The sequence below is a fragment of the Dinoponera quadriceps genome, unplaced genomic scaffold, assembly GCF_001313825.1.
Source record: "Dinoponera quadriceps isolate SergipeBrazil2010 unplaced genomic scaffold, ASM131382v1 scaffold566, whole genome shotgun sequence".
NCBI lineage: Eukaryota > Metazoa > Arthropoda > Insecta > Hymenoptera > Formicidae > Dinoponera > Dinoponera quadriceps.
Window position 1 is genome coordinate 319,410 of NW_014555972.1, and position 25,653 is coordinate 345,062.

General features: G+C 30.4%; 1 protein-coding gene across 11 annotated transcripts in view; it reads left to right on the forward strand.

The window, feature by feature from the left end:
* LOC106746314 (rho guanine nucleotide exchange factor 12) overlaps positions 1 to 25,653 on the forward strand; it is a 52,133-nt gene that overhangs the window by 4,146 nt on the left and 22,334 nt on the right. For 3 of the 11 annotated variants that reach the window (XM_014622804.1, XM_014622803.1, XM_014622809.1), the window contains 15 exons: positions 497 to 738; positions 1,785 to 2,004; positions 3,341 to 3,390; positions 4,603 to 4,660; positions 5,731 to 6,074; positions 7,599 to 7,832; positions 11,738 to 11,995; positions 16,885 to 17,166; positions 20,298 to 20,387; positions 20,473 to 20,586; positions 21,810 to 21,908; positions 22,153 to 22,245; positions 22,458 to 22,651; positions 23,700 to 23,989; positions 25,382 to 25,573. In XM_014622804.1, the coding sequence (XP_014478290.1) occupies positions 1,833 to 2,004; positions 3,341 to 3,390; positions 4,603 to 4,660; positions 5,731 to 6,074; positions 7,599 to 7,832; positions 11,738 to 11,995; positions 16,885 to 17,166; positions 20,298 to 20,387; positions 20,473 to 20,586; positions 21,810 to 21,908; positions 22,153 to 22,245; positions 22,458 to 22,651; positions 23,700 to 23,989; positions 25,382 to 25,573 (2,470 nt within the window). In that variant the 5' untranslated portion in view covers positions 497 to 738; positions 1,785 to 1,832. The remainder of the gene's footprint in view (positions 1 to 496; positions 739 to 1,784; positions 2,005 to 3,340; positions 3,391 to 4,602; positions 4,661 to 5,730; positions 6,075 to 7,598; positions 7,833 to 11,737; positions 11,996 to 16,884; positions 17,167 to 20,297; positions 20,388 to 20,472; positions 20,587 to 21,809; positions 21,909 to 22,152; positions 22,246 to 22,457; positions 22,652 to 23,699; positions 23,990 to 25,381; positions 25,574 to 25,653) is intronic. The other 8 variants (XM_014622805.1, XM_014622806.1, XM_014622810.1 and 5 more) reach the window with 5 other exon arrangements.

The following is a 25,653-nucleotide window of genomic DNA, read 5'->3' on the forward strand; positions in this document are numbered from 1 at the left end:
AAAATGCTTGAAGTATATGATAAAATACCTATGAACGTTAAAATAAGAAGCATTCTTTATATTTTTTAGATATTTAAATAATTATAAATATTTAACTATTTAAAAATATTATTTAATCCTTTTCTAAAAAAAGTATGTTGACAAATATCTGGAGAAATATTGAAAAATTGAAAAAAGGTAAAATTTGGAGACAAAAATATCTGGCTTAACTGGGTTGTATTAGGTGTATTAATTAATTTATGCCGTCCAACTTTACACAAAAATATAAATCATTTAAATTTAAGTTATTGTCGTACCCTTTTGCTATTTTAAAGTATTGACATTCAAGATTAAAATATGCCATGTAGTTTGCATTTAAGCAATATAATCTTAAAAATTAGTAGTAAACATCATGGCTTACGATAAAAAGCATATTCAACACTGCATGTTTTGTGTTTAATCTCAATAAAAACGCTTCTAAAGCAGCCGAAATGATTTGTTCTTTTTACGAAAAAAGTGAAGTGAGTGAAAGAAGTGCAAACAATGGTTTAATCGTTTCCGAGACGGTGATTTCACGATATTGACGATCAACCATGCGCTGGGCAGCCTCGCAAGTTTGAAAATGATGAACTGCAGGCGCTACTCAATGAGAACCCGAGACTCAAATACAAAAGGAACTTGCCGAGCAGCTTGGTGACGCAACCAACGCTTTCGGTTCGATTGCACCAGCTGGGAAAAATTCACAAAGAAGGAAAGAAGGTGGGTTCCATATGAGTTGACTGCTGACAACAAAAATCGTCGGTTGACCATGTGCATTTTTTTGCTCACCAGAGTATGAAAAAAGGATTTTTTGCATTCAATCGTAACTGGCGATAAAAAATGAATTATGTACGATAATTCGAAATGAAAAAAATCATGAGTATATCATGGTAAACCGACAACATTAATAGCAAAACCTAAACGTTTTGGTAAAAAGGTTCTTCCTTGCATATGGTGGGACCAGAAAAGTGTATTGTACTATGAGTTCCTCTAATCAGGTCAGACAATTAAAGCAAAGTTCTACCAACAATTAATCCGTTTGAGCGATGCAATTGAGGAAGAATGGCCATTTACTGGACAAGACAGTCGTAAGATCATCTTGCTCTATGACAACGTTAAGCCGCGCTTAGCAAAAACCACGAAGGAAACCATCTTAAATTTGGGCTGAGAAATTCTTCCTCACACGGCGTATTTGCCAGACATAGCCCCTTCAGACTACCATTTGTTTCGGTTGATGCAATACTCCTTACCGAATACACACTTCGACTCAATTGAAGACGTTAGAAATTTCGTCGGCGACTTCATCGCTTCAAAGTCACCAAGTTTCTATCGCGATGGAATCCGAAAATTGTCTGATAGATGGCATAAGGTCATCGATATTAACGGAGAATATTTCAATGATTAATTAATGTATTCATCTTATTGAAAAATAAAGTCGAAGTTTGCGAAAAAACGGCACGAATTAATTTATACACCTAATATTTTTTTGCCTTTAAATATGTTCTAACTTATTGCGAGAATAAAAAGTTTCTGGTCAAAAAATTAGTTGAAAAAATTATAAGATGCTTCTACGGGTCAGATCCGACCCATATAAATCTTATTCTTCCAGAGTTAAGAATGAATATTGCTGCCAGCATGAAAAAATGTAAATCTTCCCATTGTTGAAGTAATAGCTAGGGATCATATATTCCAAAGGATCAAGTGTCTCCAGATTTCCTTATAATTTTTCTTATGTAAATTATGATAAAAAATATTTTCATTTTTAGGTCGGTAGCAGTAATAGAGGTGAAGGAGAGGTGGAGCTCAAAGAAGGGATGAATGGAACGGCGGCGCTGCGACGCAGCGTTGGGGCTGGTGCAGGCGCCATTGGTGGTGGGACCATTGAGCCAGCACCCATTGCTACTCTTGTCGTATATAAAGACGATGCTGGATTTGGAATGAAAGTTTCTGGCGATAATCCAGTTTATGTCCAATCCGTAAAAGAAGGTCTGTATAAAAACACAATACTTATGTTAATAAATAGTACATTCCTCCTTAATTGAGAAAAATTGACACCTTATTTTTTAGCATTATAAAGTTTGACGCAATTTCTATTTGTATCCATGATAGTTCCGCAGTTCCTGATATATTAAAGGTCCGTCGAAATAATTAAGAAAATGTCATTTTGAAAATACAATATGCCAACTTCTTGTGGCACTGCAATCTCCAAAAATCAATCATTTAAACTATTAATATTAAAGTTCTAGAAGAGTTTTATAGTTTCTGTTATGTTTTAGCGAGAATTCCTGCTTTTAACTATTTTTAAGTAATTTTTTAATTTTACCGTTAGCACCGCATTACAAGAATAAAATATGTTGTGCTGGCAATTCTAGATTTTTTGACATTTTCCAGTTTTATACTTAATATGTTATTTTTGTTGTAATCGAGTCCAAAATTAAAACGGGTAAGAATGACCTTTTCATTATATTTCTTGATTGATACAAAAACTCTCAACAACTGACTAAAAGAATGTAATGTCGAAGGTTAGCGAGCCAGGACGCTCAACGAAATTATTCTATAAGGCGCGAAATTTAAAAATAATATAATAATCTAGATATACCGGATTCTCCATAGGATAGGTCTCCAAAATATGGAACGCGAGGGGGAATAAATTTCCAAACTATTCTCTTATTTGAAAGAAATTCTTGAATACATTAATTCGTTTTGTTATCCAAAAATGTGCCTATTTCTTTCAGGATATTATTTGTACTAATGAAGTCGGCCACATTGTCTGATAAGGAGACACGCAGATCTGAGCTAAACTTAAACAGTTTGTAAGACGGAGACCCCAAGTAGAAATATAAAATATTAGATGCAGATGGCCAACTATTTTAAAAGTTATTATAAAGTTATTATAAAGATTTAAGCATCGCGCTTATTACCAATGTAATAAGACCGAATCTCGAGGCGGTGCGGCAGGGTGACTATCTGCGAAGTCGTAGGTTCATGTTTAATCCCTTTTATTTCCTTGTATTGCTATCCTTTTTCCAAGTCTTTTTCTTTCAATAAAAAAATATTTTTTAAATTGTTTTGAAATAGAAAAGGCATTATAAAAATAAATCAATGTTGGAATAATTGAAATTCATTATCGCGCTGTCACGCGTCGCTTCGAAGTTCGATTTTGTTACATTGGCATCAGGAATTATAGAACTATTGTGCAGATAAAAATAGAACTTGTTTTAAATCTGACGGTGCTAAAAAATGAGGTGTTAATTTCGTACCAGCCTTACCTGATATACCTATATTGTAAAGATATCTTTATAGAAATGATATAATTTTATAGGTGGAGCAGCAGCAAGAGCAGGTCTTCATGCAGGTGACAAAATAATTAAGGTAAGTAAAAGTCAACTTGTAAAATTGAATACGGGAATAAAGTGGCACATTTTTATCGTTAATCAAGTTCAATCAATCTAATCAATCAATCTAAAAAGTTCACTGTTATTCAAAATAGGTCAGTATAATCGTCTTTTTATGAGCAGCCGTTGAATTTGTAAAATATGGACGTTTTACGTATATTTTTCCCGTATCTTTTAATAAAACTGCCCCGAAAGCGTACTTGCATCATTCATGCTCTTGGTCTTTCCTTGTTATGAACTTTCAAAGTATACTATGAAAAAAATTCGCTATATGTTAAGTTATCCAAAAATAAACTTGGGAAGATAAGAGTAAATGTTACTTTTTTGCTTAAATGGCCTTAGTTATTCTTAGAGTTTGACAAAAAATGTCACTTTTGATCATTATTTTGATATTTAAGAGGTTGTATTTTATTGAGAGGTCAGAAAGGTTTTCTGTCATCTTTTCTGTCAAGAAGCAGTCATTATTTAACTTTTTTTAGTTCCGGTGACTGAATGGCAGTGCTGTTAATGAGAAAAAAAATAATAAAGAAATTCGATTTTAGCTCGAATTAACAGAATTATTTGCAACACCATCGCTTCTAGTTGTTCCTGGCTGTTGTACAGGGGATAACTTTCATTTGCCAAATTTGGCCATATTGATTTTTCGTATTTTGCGCATACAATATGATCGATATAAATTAATCTGTCCCGACTTGGCACGGGTGCAGATGCAACAATATTATGTTTAGATCTATTGAATGTCATTATTATTTTCAAATTTTAATTGTTAATCATTTTTTAATAAACAGAGATTGATAGCTAAACTTTCAAAAAATTATTCAGGATATTCTCGATAACATATGTTAAGGTTAAAGTCATCAGAGACATGTCCATTAAAACGAATAATTACTCTGAAATTATATTTCAATATCGAAGATTAGAATTTTGGGATATTTTTATTATTATTTGATGTACCGTATTCAAGCGCATACATTTTTTGACAATATAATCATCTTTAAATGTTTCTCACTTAAAAATTATTATATTTTGTATTGGGATTTTTATCACAAAATATTCTAATGAGTTTTATTAATGAGTTTATAAGTATTGGGATATTATATTAAAAAAGTTAATATACTTATCTTAATTGAAATTAACTCCTGTTTAAATAAAATCTTATATATATAACAAAAAATTGTTTTTGTTTAAGGTGAATGGTGTTAATGTGATGCAGTCTACACATACTGATGTAGTTCAGCTCATAAAATGTAAGTATGTTTTATTTTTCTGAGAGGATAGTTTAGTGTAGGAGTTAAAAAAAAATACTATTTTATATAAAGTTTAAGGTGTTAAAAATAAATTTCGAGAAGTTTTTGTTGAAAGTCGTAAAAATAATCAAAATGCAGGTATTTATTAATTTTGGCGTCCAAGACATTTAGCGCGCTGACTGAAAGCACTCAGGAGCAGCTGTTGCGCTGAGCAGGTATTCTTCCACAAATAGTTTTTTGGTTCTTTGATAGACATATGTGTTTAAAAAGATCGCCGTTAAAGTTGATTTAGGAAGGGCAAATTCCAACAGTCGTTTAATGCTGCAGAATACTTTAGAACACACTTTTTATGCTACAAAAACAGTTGAAATTGCAGCACATCTAGCTACATGCATTTTTAATTAAGGCTACCGTCTGAATTCTACTGTTCCGAAAATTCTAGCAATAATGAGTGCAACTGTTGAATCACAAACAAAACAATTTGTCGATATGCAAAATGTCTTGAACGATTCGAGCGTTTGTAACGTCAAAGAAAACCCATGTTTCTTGTTTAGATTAGAAATATAGGAAAAATACGAGCAGTTTGAAGTAGAGGAGAATTTATTATATGAACTATTCTTTAAATGATAATAAGAGTAACTGCTGGCGTTGCAAGTTATTAATAGAGAAAAAGGTAATATTATAGCTTTGTATTTACATTTTGTACAATAACTTCGTTTTAATAATCAATATTTTAACAGTTATATTTGACAAAATGTTGTTCAAACGACTCAAAGTTATGAAATATTTATTATTTAACACATTATTTTTATAAAAATGTGGTGACATTATATAATAAGTTAAAGAGGAATAGGAGTGGTTTCTTCTAAAATATATTTAAAAAATTGAAAAAAAAAACGCATCTATACATCCGTGCAAAAGCTCTTTATGTCATTGAGAGGGATTGACTATTGATTGACAAAAATTGCTTCTTTTGACATAGAGAATTGTACAGTATACATATTTTGAACACGAATCCTAATGTACTTCGTATAATACGATGTTTCTGAGAAGATTCAATTTTGTTGTAGCATCGACGCAAGTGGTACTGACGGTGCAGCAGAAACCAGTGACAAGCGGTGCAGCGACAGTAGCAACAGCGACAGCTACGGCAACAACGACAACTTCTGGTCTACAAGTCGGATTTGGAACGGGAACAGCTGCCACCACTATCACTACCACTACCACCAGCACTACCATCACTAGTACTGTCATCACCGCTGCAGCGAATCAACAGCATCAACGTCCGGTCAGTCTATCAGCAGCCGGAAACATGTCACCTTCACAACCAGCGACCTCCTTGCATAGAGCATCTACCGCACCTGCTGGTGGGGCTCTATGCAACACCCGAATTACAGGCCCACAGCCAGTTGATGTAAATAAGAACGTGTATATCAAGTACCGAAATAGAATGCTTTTTACTGCTTAGCTTTTTTTGTTATGTTTGCTAATCTAAAGATAAATTTTTTACACAAGAAAAATGCCCATATACCATAGAAAGTAAAAGACTCTCGACAACCTATCTTATGTTACAGAGGGCGTTTTAAAAATGCGAGTCAATAATGTAAAAGTGAAAAGTACAAGCCAAAATAAGCAAAAAGTCCCGGTGATCATGGAGCCGTAAATGAACCGTTTTTGAGTTATCACATATGTTCTGTTACGATTAGTTACTGACAAAAAGAGGAAGAATCATAGAATCATAAAAAGTGATTGTTCCTTTGATATAGGTGGTTTTACTTATACGTCAGATACTACATGTTTAATTGTGGATTTCAACATCACAAGATGTTATAGACGGGAAAAGCTTCTTGGTACAAACGTGCAACTTCGAGTACATTGCCGTTAGCTTTGTCATACATGAAATACGTATTCTCACTCTTCGTTGCTGTAACCTCTATCCATGTTGATGATCTGTTGATAAGTACTGGCAAGCCAAAAATATTGAGGAAGGAGAAAGAGAAAAAATGAGCATACGTGTAATATGTAACAGAACATATTGCGTTAACTTGAAAACGGTTCGTTTGCGGCTCCATGTTCACTGAAACTTTTTTGCTTATTTTGGTTTGCATTTTTCATCTCTACATTATTGACCTTTATTTTTTTAATATTTTGTATAAAAACTATTTTTCTAAGTCAACTATCAGTTCTTCAAAATAGTTAAATTTCACATTTTTTATTGAAAATCAAACGAGATTTTGAGATGGGAATGTATGACCTAATCATTATTTATCTTTTTATGAATATTTTAATATTTTAATATTTATTAATATTTTATTAATATTTCAAAGAAACTTTGATGAAATCTTAATCCTAGCTCGCCACATTCCAATCCAAGTGGTCCACTGAACGTTTCTCAATTTTCTAATTTTTATATGGCATACGATTTTTTTTTAAGTATCAAAAACGTGCAACAAGGAATGAACGTTACCTTTTTTTAAATCACATTTGCAAAACAATTTGAGAATTTTTTCCGAAAATACTCTTTTCTTTATAATAATAAATTTAGTTCAAACCCAAATCATTTTCTTGACCTGATATCATAAACATTTTAATCGGACCCTGTATTTCTAATTCTCCCATTATAAGCATAGAAATATTAATTAGAATAAAAATGACAAGATGACGAAATGGAGCAGTTTCACAGGACAAATGTGGCGAATTAGAAACTCGTGAATACTCGAAAATAAATATGGCTAGCTAGGGTTAATTTAGAAAGGTTATACATAAAACAAATAAATTAGAAAGTACAATAAATTATAATATCTCTTGATATTTTTTCTAAGAGAGAAAATAGTTCTCAAAATGGCCAAAGAAGCTATAGTTATGAGAGTATCCGACAATTCTGAGTTACTCTATCCTACATTATATTGCCATTTGAAAAGAAAATTTCTTTTCGTAGCATGAGAAGAAACGACAGTTGGAAACACAAAGAGTTCACACATTCCAGCTTATGTTGGAGAAGGAACAAAGTTACGTGGATAAATTACGAAGTGAATTAGCTAAAACTGGCACTGGCACTGGCAATGGCAATGGCGGTGTCAATATCACAGCTTTGCAGAACGAATTGGCAGGTGCTGAAAGAAGAGTACGAACCTTGCAGGAACAGCTCGCAGCGATTACAACTAATGAACAGGTCGGCACATTTATACTATATTTATACGCTTTAATGATACGTGCTTCTTTGTGTTTTAGATATTTTTCATTATTAGATTTATTACTTAAATACGCCTTTATATTGAAAATCATTTAGTACGTCTAAATATAAAAATGCAGGAAAACTATGTAACTTAATCCAGAATATCTCTATTCTAAATATCTTTATTTGATACAATGCAAACCAATAAAAATTTTCAGCGTTTATATTAATTTAATATAGAGCAGTCAATATTTTTTATAAGCCAATTTTTATTAACTTTTTCAAGATTTCCTAAATGATCCACTCTGAACCTAATGAGTATTCTGAACAAAAATATCCTATATCATTTTGCAAATAATATGTAAATTATTGAATTATTAATTAAAGAAACCTCTATACATGATCATTTTCATTTATTAATAACTCGAAATTTTGCATGATTGTTTGCAAAATAGATTGTTTGCAAAATAGAGGACTTTTCTACTCAGTTTAACCTATTCCATCTGCACACAAGCAGTGCACCATGAATTATCGGACACCTTATATATAGGATTGTATAACGAAAATACCAAGTAAAAAATTCTCCACAATTTTTCATTTGACTGCGTCACGCGTTTCAAGAATCGAACTTGGAGCTTCCTACTGCTTGCGGATTGGGCGCTGTGCCAATTCGGTCACTGAAGTTTTGACAGTATCTACTGCAATATAAATGTTTATAAATATTAGGAGAGGAAAGCAGTATATTATGGCCCTTGTAGATATAATAGCTCTTCTTTATATCTCCGTTAATTTGCATACTACGAACCGAGATTAGTTTGGGACATTCTGTATATATAATAAATAAATATATATCATATATAAATATATAAATATATACGCGCGAGCGCGCGCATACATATATACGTATATACATATATACATACATACATACGTATATACATATATACAGGGTGAGGAAAAAGTATGGAGACCTTAAAAATCTCGAAAAATATAACTTTTACAGAAAAATGTTTCAGATAAAAGTTGTAGGGTTTAAAGAGATCTATTTACTTATCGATTTGACCTTGGATGGCTTCGCCGGCCGAAGTCAAGACAAGGTCAAGTTGAATTTTTTTAACGGAATCGCCTATTTTTTATTATATTCTTATAGGCCTTGTCGAGATGTTTTCAGAACACTACAATAAAGCTTCTTTTGATTAAGAATTTCCTGAAATATTTAAAAATTTGTCATGATACTTTTTACATAGTCTGTTATGACTCCAGTCTAAACCCATCTCGCGATGCAAAAGTGATGTGAAAAAAAAAAAACTCTAAATCCATCTCGCAATATAAAAGTAATACGAAGAAGAAAATTCTAAACTCATTTCGCGATATAAAAGTGACATGAAAAGGAAGACTCTAAACCTATTTTGTGATATAATGCGAAAAATGATGTGAGGATAAAAACTTTAAACTCATCTCGCGATGTAAAAGTGTTTGGGAAGAAATAAAATAGATATTTCTATTAAAAATTACGTGGGCAGAACTAGTTGAAAATTTGTCGAAATGTGCAGTTTCTACCGAGCTTTGATTTATAGAGTTGATTTATATAAATATGCTTTATTTTTTAAGTATTTCCATAACAAATTTTATAAAGATGTTAGAAAAGATCTAGGTGGCTGTTTTTGTATTCTTGTGTTCTTTATACGATTACTAATACCACATCCATCTGTTTGAGAAAGATGTTTAACTTAAAAAATGAATACATAATTTTTATATTCAAAAATAAATACATAAAATAGTTAACCAACTTATCCTGTACCACAAGATAAAGTTATAATATTGTTTCATTCTAGGAAACATATCATATTTGAAATATTATGTGCACAAATAATTTTCGGCCTTTTTAAATGAAAAATAACGTTTATTTATATAAATTCAGAATATACTTTAATCAACAAAGTAATCTCCAGTAGCATCTACATATTTTTGCCATCTTTCGGGTAGGTGGCGAATCCCCTCTCGGTAAAAGGAAAAGCCAGTTTAAAGTCAATAAAGTCGGTAATGCATTTTTCACCTCTCCGAACGTTTTGAAGTGGAAATCTGTTAAATAGTGTTGGAGGGTGCGGAACAAGTGAAAATCTGACGGGGCAGGATCTGGTGAATACCCCGGATGTAGCAAAATTTTCCAGCTCAACAAATCAAGCGTGTTGCTTTTACTGTTTGTGACCTCGCGTTATTGTGCGATAGAATGACCGGCTCAGGCCGATTTTTACACATGCTAGAAGACACAGCACCTTTCCCTAATGCCTCACAAATCATTTTCTTTGCCTTGGACGTGGTTTTTTTTTTTTTTTTTTTTTTTTTTTTTTTTTTTTTTTTTTTTTTTTTTTTTTTTTTTTTTTTTTTTTTTTTTTTTTTTTTTTTTTTTTTTTTTTTTTTTTTTTTTTTTTTTTTTTTTTTTTTTTTTTTTTTTTTTTTTTTTTTTTTTTTTTTTTTTTTTTTTTTTTTTTTTTTTTTTTTTTTTTTTTTTTTTTTTTTTTTTTTTTTTTTTTTTTTTTTTTTTTTTTTTTTTTTTTTTTTTTTTTTTTTTTTTTTTTTTTTTTTTTTTTTTTTTTTTTTTTTTTTTTTTTTTTTTTTTTTTTTTTTTTTTTTTTTTTTTTTTTTTTTTTTTTTTTTTTTTTTTTTTTTTTTTTTTTTTTTTTTTTTTTTTTTTTTTTTTTTTTTTTTTTTTTTTTTTTTTTTTTTTTTTTTTTTTTTTTTTTTTTTTTTTTTTTTTTTTTTTTTTTTTTTTTTTTTTTTTTTTTTTTTTTTTTTTTTTTTTTTTTTTTTTTTTTTTTTTTTTTTTTTTTTTTTTTTTTTTTTTTTTTTTTTTTTTTTTTTTTTTTTTTTTTTTTTTTTTTTTTTTTTTTTTTTTTTTTTTTTTTTTTTTTTTTTTTTTTTTTTTTTTTTTTTTTTTTTTTTTTTTTTTTTTTTTTTTTTTTTTTTTTTTTTTTTTTTTTTTTGCGAAGAGCAAACAGTGCCTAATGTGTTGCTTGTCAAACGTCATCGTGCTTACTGTGTTCACGGTGAATTGTTTGAAGTTATGTCAGCTATATGTTCCGGTTTTATGATTTATTGTGTCGGTACTATAGCCCTAAGTTGGCGGCAAAAACTTGCCGTTTAAATATGTGTTATAATTGATTTAATACGTTGAGTGCCACGTCAGTCACCGGTGACTGACAGTATAAAGTACGATATAAAACTAAAAAAATTACATAGTTTAATAAATAATTTCAGGATCGTATAATTAATATACTTAAATATTTCTTATCAAAAAATTTTAATTTTTTGGTCTGAACGAGATTTCCTCCGAAATGCGCGTGGCACTCAACGTGTTAATATTAGGGCCGAGAATTAATTTGTACGCTTAATATTTATTTCTAAAATAGGAATTGAAATAATTTGCTTCTTATAATATGTTCAAATATTTAATTTGACTCTCAGTTAATGCCGCGTCCTTCATGGATTTGTCTTATCGTTTCAGGTCATTTGTCTCCTTAAAGAACTGATATTTCTAACTGAAATATTCACGGAATGTCGTAAATAAGAGAAAAACAAAAATGAAAGACGCGGCACTAATTCCGAATCTAAATTAAACCTTTTTTTCATACCACGGAAGTTTAAAATATCAATACAAAAATTTCAAAAATATTCAAGATGATTGAGTTACATAGTTCACCATATATTCCGTATCATTGCAGCAAAGCTTTAAAAAAGTGAATTTAACCTAGGAATCTAATTTTATCATTAGCACAAATGGGTATATATATTGATCAGTTTATCGCGAGTTCATCAGAGCTTCTACTAACTTTTCGGCAACCTATCGTTGTGTCTTACAGCTTTGTTCTTCAGTAACAGCAACCTTTTGTTGTATCTTACAGCTTTGCTCATTGGTAACAAACACCTCGTGCTCCCCGAGCTATTATCCACCCTCGAATCCAAATGACGGCAGTGGAACAGACCTGCCACCCCCATTACCGTCGCGTAAATCCTTATCCATGCAAAGTCTCTCTCCACCGCCTTTACCTCCCAGACCTCCACCCATCACAAACATGCACAACACAGCCCAGCTGGAGCTGGATCGACATCTGCTGACTCATTTAACGCCTTCAATCGTCAGTCAGGGTATTCCTAACTCTGTAAGTAGCCTAATCGCCAATACTGTCACATTGATATTTGTTTTATGTATCCAGCTAGTCGTTAAATGTGCATATATTATTAGGATTAGGAAGCAACGCGTTACTTGTAACACTATTACCGTTAGTGTCGGCCCATAACAGGTATTTTAAGCCTTAAAGTTTAAGAAATTGACTAATCACAGTTAATTATTCTCTTTATATTCGATTGTGATTGGTCAATTTCTTAAAGCTTAAAATACTTATTGTGGACCGATACTTATGTTTTCTAAATAACAGTAACGACGTTCATTTCCCTTTTTTCCTTTTTTCATTAATACTGGGAACACAATTACGTCTTTTGAATAGAAATATAATAGTAATTTATAAGATATATAATTGCCGTGTTATAACTTACAAATAAGTAAATAAATGAATAAATAAATAAATAAAAAAAATATATAATTATAACTAATTATAAATATAACATAAATCTACATTATACGTAATTCGGTAAGAATAATAACCGTTATTTTCGCTATTTATATCGCTATTTTGTATATATTTTGAACTCGCATGTAACGATTTGTCTCGAACTAGATTTAACGTGCCAAGCCTAAGAACTCTCTGCTTAGTCTACGTAATAGAAGTATCCAGACAAAATTTATATATCAGATATCACGAAATTAATGTATTAATATGTTATAATAGTAATTGTTTTCAAAGTTTATATCAGATGCAATTTTCGGCTCGTTTTCAAAAGTCGATGTTCATTATCTGCTACGCTTGACGTCAGGAATGGCTCTATTATGAATAAAAGCAAATAGTTGAATCTTGTGCGACATCAAAAATATATGCGGAATGATATGTATTATATCATGTTTACATGTACAGGTTTTTCGCACAATTGTATCTTTGCTATATGTCTTTGATATAGCAGAGTATCTGATCTCATTGCATTCATGGTTCAGCCGCTCTTGACGCAAAGTGTTGCGAACCTTAGTTTCGCGCCTGGTTGTTTCGTCGCGGACGGCAAAGAAGGGATAATGGGCATTGATACTGAAATCGGATGATTGAAAGTTACATCTGATGAGCACTGTGTTATAACACCAATATTTCTGAATTCAATAGTGTTTAAGAAATTGTCATTTTATGTTACTAGAAGTATGATTAAATTTTCGCTTTTTTCGTTTTTTCATCAAAATTTTTTGATTAGTGCCAAAGAAACAACACGATTATTTTAATGAAAATATTTGCTGTTTGCATCTACTTCCTTTTGCTATCTTTCAGGCAGCATATAGATGCTGCGACGAGAGAATGTCTCGTTTTTTACGCGATGAAATGACTGATCCATTTTCTAGCATCTATTTCATTCCGAAAGTGTAAAAGAGGCTGTACTATACAAACTGGAATAAGTGGCAGTCAGACAGCGTGATGTTTGCAGAATACGTGAAGAATTTCCCTTTCGAGATCATACAGCATTTGTTTGATACACCATGAGTAATATGGGACTACGTGTTTTCGTGGAGCATATCAGCTTTACGTTGTTTTGAGGCACATGCCGGCCATTTCCCTTGAAGTTATCTGGTTCAAACAGCTTAATTTGACATTGTGCCGCTATAACCCACTGTGACCGTTTAATGTGTTGGAAGAATCTCATAATATACTTCATGCACTCCATGTTCATCCCACCAGATATAGAAGAGTAGCTTCTTGCCATGAATGTTACATTTTTGTCCAAATCGTCGGTTCTCCAGGATCTACCCATGATTTTTTGCGCTTAGGGTTATTATAATAAATCCACTTTTTGCCGCCTGTCACAATTTGCCACAAGAAATTCCTTTTATTGTCTTGTCAACAGTGCAAGACAAATGTCGAAGCGCTATGCATAATTCTCCTCGGCCAACTGATACGGCACCCATTTTCCTTCTAGATTTTTCCCGTCGCATGTAATCGCTGGAAACGGCAGCTTGAGTCACTCCAAGTTGTTCCGCAAGCTATTTTTGCGTCTGTGCTGAGTTTTCATTCAGAAATGTTTGCCTCTAGTCTTCGATCATTTCCGGTCATTCAGAACGCGGTCCACTCACTTCGAAATCTTTATTTTTAAATTTTGCAAACCAATCCCGGTACGTTCTTCCTGCTACATTGTCGTTGTACGTCTCACAAATAATGTTGGTTACTTTAGCAACAGTTTTATCGCGATGAAAATAGTAAAGCCATCATAGCTTTAAGATGTACTTTTTTGGTGTTCATTTTTTATTAAACTGAAAGTATGGTTAATTATTGAGTAGCGAACTGTCATGTTATTGGAACGCATGTTAACCAATCTTACTAACAAAACAATAGTTAATCTAAAAAGTCTCAATACGCCGTTGTCAACACTATCTAAAGTCAATGGCGGGAACTTAGTTATACACCAAATAATTAGTTAAATGTATAAGATACACAAATATTATATATATATATATATATATATATATATATNGGTAAGAAACTTCTGGACGGGGGCCAATTTCAGCAACAGCTTGATTGTAGTCATTAGAATTGGAAGTGTATTGACTCGAATGGCTACGACTACACGACTCTCTGACCGCATTGTAGACGAACGTTTAAGATTTGACTCGTTAAATTCAGTTCAAGATAAATCGTTACATATGAATGTACAGAAAAAAACGGTTTAGATAAACTGATGTTAGGAGCGTAGTCGATGGTCCAATGAGAGAATTTACTTTGGACTAATTTCTTCTTTCATTGGATTATTGTATGCATTCTGAACTTAACTATGTCTAAACCATTTGTTTGTCCGAAATATTCCCCACTATATATGTAGATGTTCGTCGCTATAATTTTTATGTATGTGGAGAGTGTGCTAGCTGTTGCCAGATGTTATAATAGAAATGAAGCAATGGTTCGCAGGAAAAAAAAGTCATCAAACATTGATGTAAAACAATGCTGCGAAATATTTGTATTTTCAAGGCTATTTTAGACTTGTGAGGCACTCTCTAATTGCTCAGAAAATTTCACCAAGAATCTAGTGTGTTTTATCGTTATAATTACAATAATATAAATGTGTTGTAGTATATAGAAATGATAAGTATAAAGAACTTGTTTCAATAAAAACCTTTATTGGTCTTATGAAGTTTACGGTTCTATAAGGCTAATAAGCACAGCGGCTATTAATCGAGTAGGACTCGACGGGTGAGCGGAGAAAGCAAGGGGAAGAAAGTAGGTATAGCCGACGAAAATCTTTAAAAGATCAAATATTTTTAACAAGAGGAATTTATGAGATGATTCACCAATTTCAATAATATTGTTTATATGGATAAGCCTTGAATAAGTCCATTGATAAACTTCTATTGAACAAAGGTAGGGAGCGCAATTCACGAAAATTTTTTAGGAAATTGAAGTTAAAAAATCGCGAGTAACGTATGAATGAGTTTAGCGGAACGCCTCACGAGAGATCGCGTGATAGCGTTTCTGACTCACAAATGCAAGGTCGCTGATTCGAGTCTCGATGGATTTTTCTTTTTTAAATCAAAATACAATTTTTACATAAGATAATTGTAAATCATATGGGTTTATATATTTTATCTATTTATTTTCTATGGAAATATGCATTTCCCCCTTTTTCCCTCTGCCTTGAAAATTCTTTTTCGGAATTGTTATCTATTAAAAATAAAAAATAATTATTTAAAGATTTTTATATTTGGAAGTGTAAGAATATTATGAATAATTTGGCTTGTGAAGCAGTTTAAAATAATATAATGTGTTACACGTCTCCTTATAATGTTTCTAATTTTATTTGTAATAGACGGCAATTCCGAAAACAAATTTTCGAGGCAGAGGGAAATAAGAGAAAATGTATATTTTTAATACAAAATAAATAGACAAAATATATAAATCCACCTGATTTACAATTATTTTACATCAAAATTGTATGTTTCTGATTTGAAAAAGAAAAGTTAACTTTTCGAGACAGCTCTTCGAATCAGCGATCTCGTATTTATGAGTCAGCCACAGAGCCACGCGGTTTTTAATGAAGCGTTCCACTAAATTTACTTATTCAAACGTTACTCGCGATTTTTTAACTTGCATTTTGTTGAAAATGTTTGGGAATTGCACTTTCTCTCTTTGCTCAATAAGGTTCTTGCCAAGGTCTATCCGCCACAGATATTAATGAAATCGGTAAGTATTATCCCATGACTGCCCCTTGTAAGTACTGATGAAAATCAACGAAAACGGTAATAAATTACTCTTCAAAACGGGGAATTATAACGATAAAAAGTTACGCTACAAATATCGTAACTTTCAGATCTCATAACTCGGAAAGTACTTAATGAAAATTAATTTTATTGTATGTTGTGTTTTGTAAAGTATTTTGAAAAACCTTCGAAGTCAGCTACAAAAATACGCAGTCAAAAATAGGAGTTTTTATTAAAAAATTTCAAAGTAATTTTTATATAACTTTAACAATACCGTCCAAGGTCACACTAATATTGCTGCTGTGTAATGCGTTACTTAAAACACTACAACTTTTATATGGAACATATTCTCCGAAAATGCTTTCTTTTCAAGATAACTTCATTTTAAAATCAATTACGTATTTAATTTTAGCATTATAAGAAGTAACGAATTGTTACTTTCTTAGTAATGGTAACGAGTTATTTTCTAAAATTAGTAACGAGTGATAGTAAAGTGTTATCTTTTATGAAAAGTAAAGGTAGCAGTAACGTGTTACTTTTTTGAAATAACGTTCCTAACTCGGGCTAATAATTTACAATCAATTGAATAAACAGTTACAATCTTTATAATCTTTTATAATCTTTGCAATTGAAGTTAATCAATAAATCAATAAATATATAATGATACTTAAACGTTGTACGATAAAAAGTTAATTATAAATTACTTTTCAGTTTTCTCAGGATGTCAATTTAAGCGCTTCGAATGTGCTTGCCAAACATCAACGGACAAAATCGAGTCCAGAACAATTAGGAACAGCAACGATGTCACCCTCGGAAGCCAGCAGACGTTTAATTGCTTCTGAATCAATGAATGATCTGTCACTTCCGAAACATGTAGGGCACAATGATATTGATATAAAGGAATTGCCGCATATCACGCCACCGGGTACACCGCCGCCGCCATATCCGGTCTCCACTTTAGGACACGATATCTTCTCATCCACGCTAAATGATGTACATATTCTATTATTTTTAACTCATTTATTATTCATATACATCCTATATTCAATATGTTTACAGTTCTATTTTTTTATGTTATGGGGAAATTCTTTTTCTACTGAATTTCAAGATTTTTTTAGTTTTATTTTTTATTCAGCAAAAATTCAACGTTATATTTTGCGTTCTGTACAGTCTTCCTTTGCTTAACGCCGGTAATTCTTTTCCCGAAAACAACGATTTTAAGGCTCGGCTATCTCCAGCAATTATAATTGGTAGTATGACGTCAAAAGAGAGAAATGACATGTACTTTGTGACATATAGATTTTATAAAATAAACAGTTCATAAAGTTTTTTAGTTAATGTATTAAATTTTTACCACTTAAAAAAAAATAAATGCACTTTAACAATTTTAAATTATGTCCACATTTATGTACATGCATTTGTTCATATAAGTTAATTTAATGATTAATTGATATGATTGATAATGGTTCATGGAACATATTATTTTTCTTTCTATATAATTTAATTGCTTACTTAATGTTTCCTTATTTAAGTCTCGGCTATCTCCGTCAGCTATAGTGGTATGGTTTTATGATGTCAAGTCAGAAAATGATAAATTTTCAGTAAATTTTTCACGATGTATAGATTCATTTTCAGTTTTTCCTGTGACATATAACAGTTTTGTAATACTGAAATCTGCGAGATATGCGGCAAACTGAGATGTTCGTTCGATATGTTATGTGGAATTGTAACATAATTCCTGAAATAATGGTATATTTTTCAGCCATTCTTAGGCGGTCATGACAGTTGAGAATAACTAAAAAATATATTATTACTTCAGGAATTATTTTGCGATTTTACGTGACATATCAGACAGACATCTTTGTTTTTTGCATATTTTGTAAGTTTCAGGATTGCGAGACCATTATGTGTTATAGAGGAAAAAATAAATCTATATGTCGCAAGAAATTTACTGCATATCATTTGTTGGCGTCATACAGTTACTACGGCTGACAGAAATAGCCGAATCTTAAATAACAAAACATTAAGTGACCAATCAATATTATACATGGTCTATCTAAGAAGTCTCGAGACTGACTTCGTTAAAAATTGAAAAATAGATTCAAGATATATAAATTTTATTAACTATAATGTTCAATATAGCCCCCCCCCCCCCCTTNTGGGAGCTTCTTTTTAAGTAATCTTCCTTTGGAATGACCTTCAATTTCCTCTGGATATCTAGAATATCATCAAACCGCTCTTTCTCTTAATTTGCATCTTTAATGAAGAACGATTCATAGTGAGGAAGAAAGCGAACTCGTTCGATGTTCGTATCGATGATTCTTATAAAGAGACGGCTCGATCTTGGGTCATCTTCCAACGATTTCCTACTTTTACGGAAGTCTTTAAATTATTCAAAAATGGACATGATAGACAGTCTGTATGCCCTTTTCATCCAATTATAGATCTCTGTTGACGTTTTTGAATTTTAAAACAAAATTTGAAAGCAGCGCGTTCTGTTCCATTATAATAATTGAATGACGAACACAATTTTATAAAAAAATATGCGGCTACCATTCTAAATGTACTGCCGATAACGTCGTGAAACAAATCTTATAGATAGTTGAGTGTTAGTACAAAAAAATTCTACAGGAGAGATACCGTTATTTGTTCGTTCAAGAAAAAATCAGTCTCGCAATTTTTTAGATAGATCGTACATAGAAAAAAATAATACGTTCCATGAACTATTATTAATCACAGTAATTAATTATTAAATTAACTCGCTACATGAAGAAATGCATATACGTAAATATGAACATAATTTTAAATTGTTAAAGTATATTTATTTAAAAGAAAATGTAAAAATTCAGGTAAATAAAAGTAAAAAAGACAAAAAAGATAAAAATTCAATACAATAACTAAAAAAAACTTTGTATTAACTGTTTTTATTAACTGTTTATTTTATAAAATCCCTCAAAATGAAAGGCAAATGGATCNAAAGGCAAATGGATCATGACACAATTATATACAGAACATATAAAATAGAACCCTGCTTCATTTTACATCTTTAAAATATAAAATTTCTTGATATAGAAACACATTAGATATCAATTAATTCCTGAATATCAAATTGTATCATATTTCTATTCCGTTCGTTGATGATGCTTACCATTGTATTTGCATAAAACCATAAACTTTTTTAAACTTGCAGTATCCAGAATTTGTCTTTCTTTTTCACTTTGTTTTCATCATCATCATCATCTGGCAATAGCAGCGCCAATTTTTTTTCTGGGAATGTGATTCAGAAATATAAGAGTATTATTCATAAAAATGATTGTTAAAAACCAAACACATAAATCCAAAAACATTAATCGAGCAGACATTAAGCAGACAAAGACTGTACTTACTTTTTTATAAAGCACTCCTTTTCCAGTTCTATCATCCATGATAAATTACATTTTGTATTTCATGTATTTTGTAAAAAAGTACAAAAATATAAAATATACAGGTTGAGTCAAGACGGATGATATAACTGGACAGGAAATCAAGGACGAAAACAATCGGGATTAGTTACATATAACGAAATTCGTTAAATCGGGTGTTAGACAAGTGCACCGGAAAATTTTCAAATTCGATTATCTCGGAAACGAAAACAATAATATCCTATATTTTCAACTTATTTTTGCATATAGAATAATCTCTTGTCTAATTGTACCACCCGTCTAGGCCCACTTAATAGATCATACAACATATCTGCCAATGATATCACGTAGATTTCACATGTTCAGACATGTAAATATGTATAAAAATGCACGTTATTAACTATCTCACCTAAAATTAAAATTTTCATACATCAATTGATATTGATTTTTATATCCCAGCTGATTATGTCAAAACATTATATATATTATAACAATCAGTTAATATTGAAAAATTGATTACTAATGACAAATTTTAACTATAATTTATATTATTTAATTTCTTGCTTTCGTGCAAATTTTAAATTATTAATTATAACAGATAAAATTACCGTTAGTAAAACTTATCAATTTCAGCTAAGCTAAAAATCAGAGCACGCGAAATTTATACAATATCATTGATAAATGTTAGTTATTTATTAGAAATGCTTCTTTTCGTTATCACAGACCCTTGGCAGTGATACCATTCCCGGATTACCAGCGTTCCAACAACCAATTATGTCAATGGAAGAAGACGACGTTAGCGACCAAGAAATTGTAGGTTATCGTTTAAAAATTGTTATCTGTTAAACTTTTTTCGAAATCTGGATATATTACGATTTAAATATTATTAATATTTCAGGGTCAGTTGGAAGATCACGGCCCGTTTCAATCTTTATCTAGGCTGTGGGGGCATCATGCACATCTTGCTGTATTTATTAATTATGTTCTATCTAACAGTGATCCTTCTAGCCTGGTATGTATATAATTATTATTGGTCTTTTATCATTTCAGATTAACACTTTAAAATATGACAAAATACAATTAAGAATAATAATTAAGAGTGAGAAAATTATATCTTCAAACAATTTTATTAGTTTTTTCTGCATTCATTGAAAACAATAATTTGTTATTATTACTGTTATTATTCATTTTAGAAAATAATTATTGTTAAGGCTCTGGAGTTTATTGTGACTATTCTTATTTAACCTTTAGAGGGCTGGAAAGCCAATATATTGGCGCTACCCATGATCGATACTTAGTGTATAGTCAATCCATGATATAAGATACCTTTTTTACCACTTTACTAAGGTGGATATGCCCTCTCATATCCCGGCCCTCTAAAGATTAATAACGTCAGATGCGAGAAAACGCATGCCAAGATAATTTTGCGTTATACTTTCATAAAAAGATATATCTACAAAATGACATATGTGATCGATTAGCAAACTTGTAAAATTGAACGAACACGTTTCTTTTACTCGAATAATCAATAAGTAGTCATAAAATTAATATTGACAAAATCAAGAAAAGAGATTAGAAGACAAGATTCCATATCAATTTTGTGACTATTTATATTAACAAGAGAAAAATGTTTGTCCAATTTTACAAGTATGTTGAGTAGATCACAAATATAATTTTGTGCATATATCTTTTTATTTGAAAATATCTGGCATTTTTTTGCTTGTGATGTCATTAAACAAAGATAGTCAAAGCGACTACTCAGGAACCTTAAAGTGGACCTGTACTCTGAGCAAACGAAACGCGAACGTGTAATATATTAACATACATCTTGCGCCCATCAAACTTTCTTTAGTAAATCAACTTATCGGTGCATGGGTCCGCAAATTGAACGTTTTGTTTAAATTCATTACAGCGTATGCATCTTCCAAATCATAACAGCGAAATTTCGCGCATTGTTTGTTTGTTTATTCGATTGTTCAGTATACAGGGTGTCTGAAAACGTACCAGAAATATGTCAAGGATCAATTTGGGAATATATTTAGAATCAAAAAGTTTATATAAATATATGTCCTAAACTTAATTATTGCCAAATTATTGTTAAATACAAAATAATACAACCTGGAAGAAACCGGACTTTGATATCTCATTTAATTCTGGAGGTATTCAAGTGCATTAAAATAGGACATTCTGTATAAAAACACAAAATACTTCTATTAATTTAGTTTAATTTTCCAGTTATTTTATTTGGTAACGGATTTGTACAAGGAGGGAAATGCCAAAGAAATGAAAAAATGGGCATATGAAATACATTCTAGTTTTTTAGTACCTGGTGCGGTAAGTAATAAAATAATGTAAGATAAAAATATTCTATACAAATAACCGTCAGAACTCGTTCAATGACACAATCAAAATATTATTAGTGATTACATGAACTTTAAAAAGTCTCCATTTTAAAACTTTAAACATTGTATCTCTTTAATCTCTAAAATAATTCTCAAATATAAAGCTTTATATACTTCAATCCTAATGTAAATGTATAAGTTACTTAATGTAAATAAAATAGTTACTTTTTGTTTAGCCATTACGTCTACATAATGTAGATGAAAATGTCGCGAATGAAATAGACGATGTCCTTTTCAAGGAGTCTGATAAAGAAGAGATTCTTAGAAAGGTACGTGTTACTTTCTGTTTTTAACTTGATTAAATGTTTTAAACATGTAATGCATTTTATTATTTTGCATCACATACTATAAATTTTCTTAGTTTTATGCTATCATATAAAATCTATAATCTTTAAAAAATTTGGAATTATAAATTATAATTATAAAGAAATGATATTAACTGTATCAAAATTTGTAATATGTTTTGATTATTTTTGAACAGATTTTTTGGAAAGCACGTACTAGGGCGAAGGAAGAATTGAATGAACAGTTGATTCATTTCCAACAGAAAAGGACCGCAGGATTAGCTACAATTTTTGGCCCGACAGACAACTCGCTCGATGAAAGTATATCTGATAAAGCACGTGAAACAAAGATCATTGAAACGTATCTTTTGCCGAAAATGGAACCTTACCTGTAAGATTATGTTTTGCACAAAATTATCACGATTTTTGTTTTACAACATACGTTCGAATACATCTGTCAAAATTAATGACATTCACAACATTTAACACATTTACTATCCATTAATAAGTTCTGTGATAGATAATATGTCACTTTTGTCGTGGGCCAGGATTAATGATTCGATTCGAAAATTAATGAATCGTATATGGATCAAGATATTCTTGATGATGTAATCTATACATTATAAATTTTTATACAATTATTCGCATACGTATCTTTCAGTTTTATAATTAGACATTTTTCGCATACATATCTTTCAGTTTTATAATTAGACATTTTTGGCAGTGTATGAAATGCGATTTTAATTCTGTTTTAATCTAATTTATGTATATTTAAAACGTTATGAATATTTTTCTAACAAATCACGAAATAATTGGAAAATTAAAAACTCTAAAAGATTTTTTAAACTAAATAATATAATTATGTTATATACTGAAAAGTTAATTTTGTTTTAAACTGGACAGTGAACATATTAATTTTTACGTATTACTATACAATATTATTAATTGTCATAATTAATAAATGATTTATTAAACCTTCTTATAGCAGTGATTGGGTCGAATAAACGTTTCAACGTTGAAACAATCAACGTTTAACTGTTTCGTATCCAATTGTTTGATAAACATATACTCAACTACTATAAATATAGAATAATGTATAGAAATATAGAAATAGATATAGATATAGAAAACATCAGAAACATAATTCTTTCTTTATGGATTTTTAAATATTATGTAAGTGTTTAATTTACATTTCCATGTGGTAGTGTCAAAGCTATATATCATAAATTGTATTTATAAATATTTAGCGTACAATCGAGCTTCTTCGTGTTATATTAACTATTGTTTTTCTATTATTACGGACCAACTATTTTATCTCAATATTATTTACGATACTTAGTAAACGTATTACTAATGGTTAATCTAAGTTAAAAAGATATATTATTATATTGAACAGTAATGTGTGATGTATATATAAATGTACAATTATAAATTTTCAGAGAAGATATAGAGAAGGAACATGTAGATCTGCGTTTGTTCACAACGGCAGCCGGTCTAGCTACAATTTTGATAAAGATCTTTCAATTACGTCCGGTTTGGGCCGATCGAGTGCCCACTTTCGTTGCAAAAGATAAATCCAATATCAAGGCACGGTTGCTTACTGGTAAAACACGTAAGATGACTATCAGAGGACACCATTTTGTGGCACATCAGTACTTCACAATAACTTATTGCAATCACTGTCAGCTTATCATTGGTGGCATCGGTCCTCAGGGATACCTGTGTAGTGGTATGTAAAATATATAAGAATGTTCTTACTCAGTATTTTCCTTAGAAAAATGCATATTCTTTGAAAACAAATTAGCATTATTCATACAAGTTTATTCGAAAACATGATTTTTTAAAATGTAATCTACGCTAGTAGATTAACATCATAAATTTTTATACAATTATTCTCATACATATCTTTTAACAGAAAGCTTCTAATGAACAAAGATTTGTAAATTTTTTATTTTTAAGAAACTTTAATTGATTTCTTTTCGTGGGTGCACTTAAAATCTATAATTGTAAAAAATAGCGTAATAAATAGCTAGTAAGCCGCATAGATAGTTGCAAGTAGAAATATTAGATCGTTAAATATTAAATGTCCGATTTCGAATCAAAAGTTTGGTTCATTATATCTCAAACAAAAAGCAGTACAATTAATCAAAGTATACACCTAAACTATTAACACAGTTTTGCCATCTTAACGATGATTTGTTTATGTCAGACAGCGAAGAAGCCTGTAGAATGAATGACAATGAAATCGCAAAAGGCATTTCCTACAGCTTGTTGAGAATTAAATATTTTTTCTTGCAAGAAGTGATCCATAGGTATAGAGTAAGCTTTAACCCGTAAGAAATTGACCAATTACAGTCGCATGTAAGAAGAATAATCCATTGTAATTGGTCAATTTCTTATGGCTTAAGGCTTACTGCACCTATCATAGACATAGTTTTAATGTTTCTGATAGGAATATTTTGCTGGAATATTCTCTTAATTGACCCCATTTCATCAATATACGTAGTTTTCAATTTAATTTAGTAAATTTCATGATATCTATATTTCAAAAATTTTTATTATTTTTCAGAATTATACTTTAATTTTCATTATATTTCACAACATTACAATGAATTTCATGAAGGAAATTATGATTTATTTTGAAATATCATTCATTATAATATATTTCAGTAACTTTTTAGTAATTTATTATTTAATAATTTATTTCAGTAATTTTTCAGTAACTTTTATCTCACTGTTCATGAAGTTCATAGTATACCAGTACTCAGATATAAGGAAAGTTAAAATATACTGTCAAAATCTACTGAATTTAACTGAAAATTGTGTACATTGACGGAATGATAATGAAGTGAGGTCAATTGAGAAAGAATTTCAATACAATTTTTAACATAAGATTTCTATCAGGTATACCACTGAAAATATCACACTCAGCTTTACAAATCTTTTTAACTCCTGAAAAATTTTTTTATTTTTAATCACGTATAGCTTATTAAAAATAAAAAAAGTCATCATAAAAAACTTATTAGAATAAGAAAGTCTTGGTATGCAATTTGATATTAATATATCGCAATGTGATAGCTTGTCAAAACAGGACTATATTATTTTGCTAATTAATTGACAGATTGTTCTCTCAGCGTACATCGACAATGTGTCCGTGTAGTAGAAGAAAATTGCCCGGGCCCGTTGATGAAAAAGGAAAGAACCAATGATAGAATTAGTAAACTGATGGAACGTATTCGACCCGAGAGAAAACTTCCTTCATCCCATCATTATCATCATCATCATCATCATTCGCAGAACCATATATTTCATCGTAAGTCAAGATTTTAATATTTTATATATAAAATTTAATTCATTCTTGGCATTTATTATCTTTTATTAAACATTTATTAT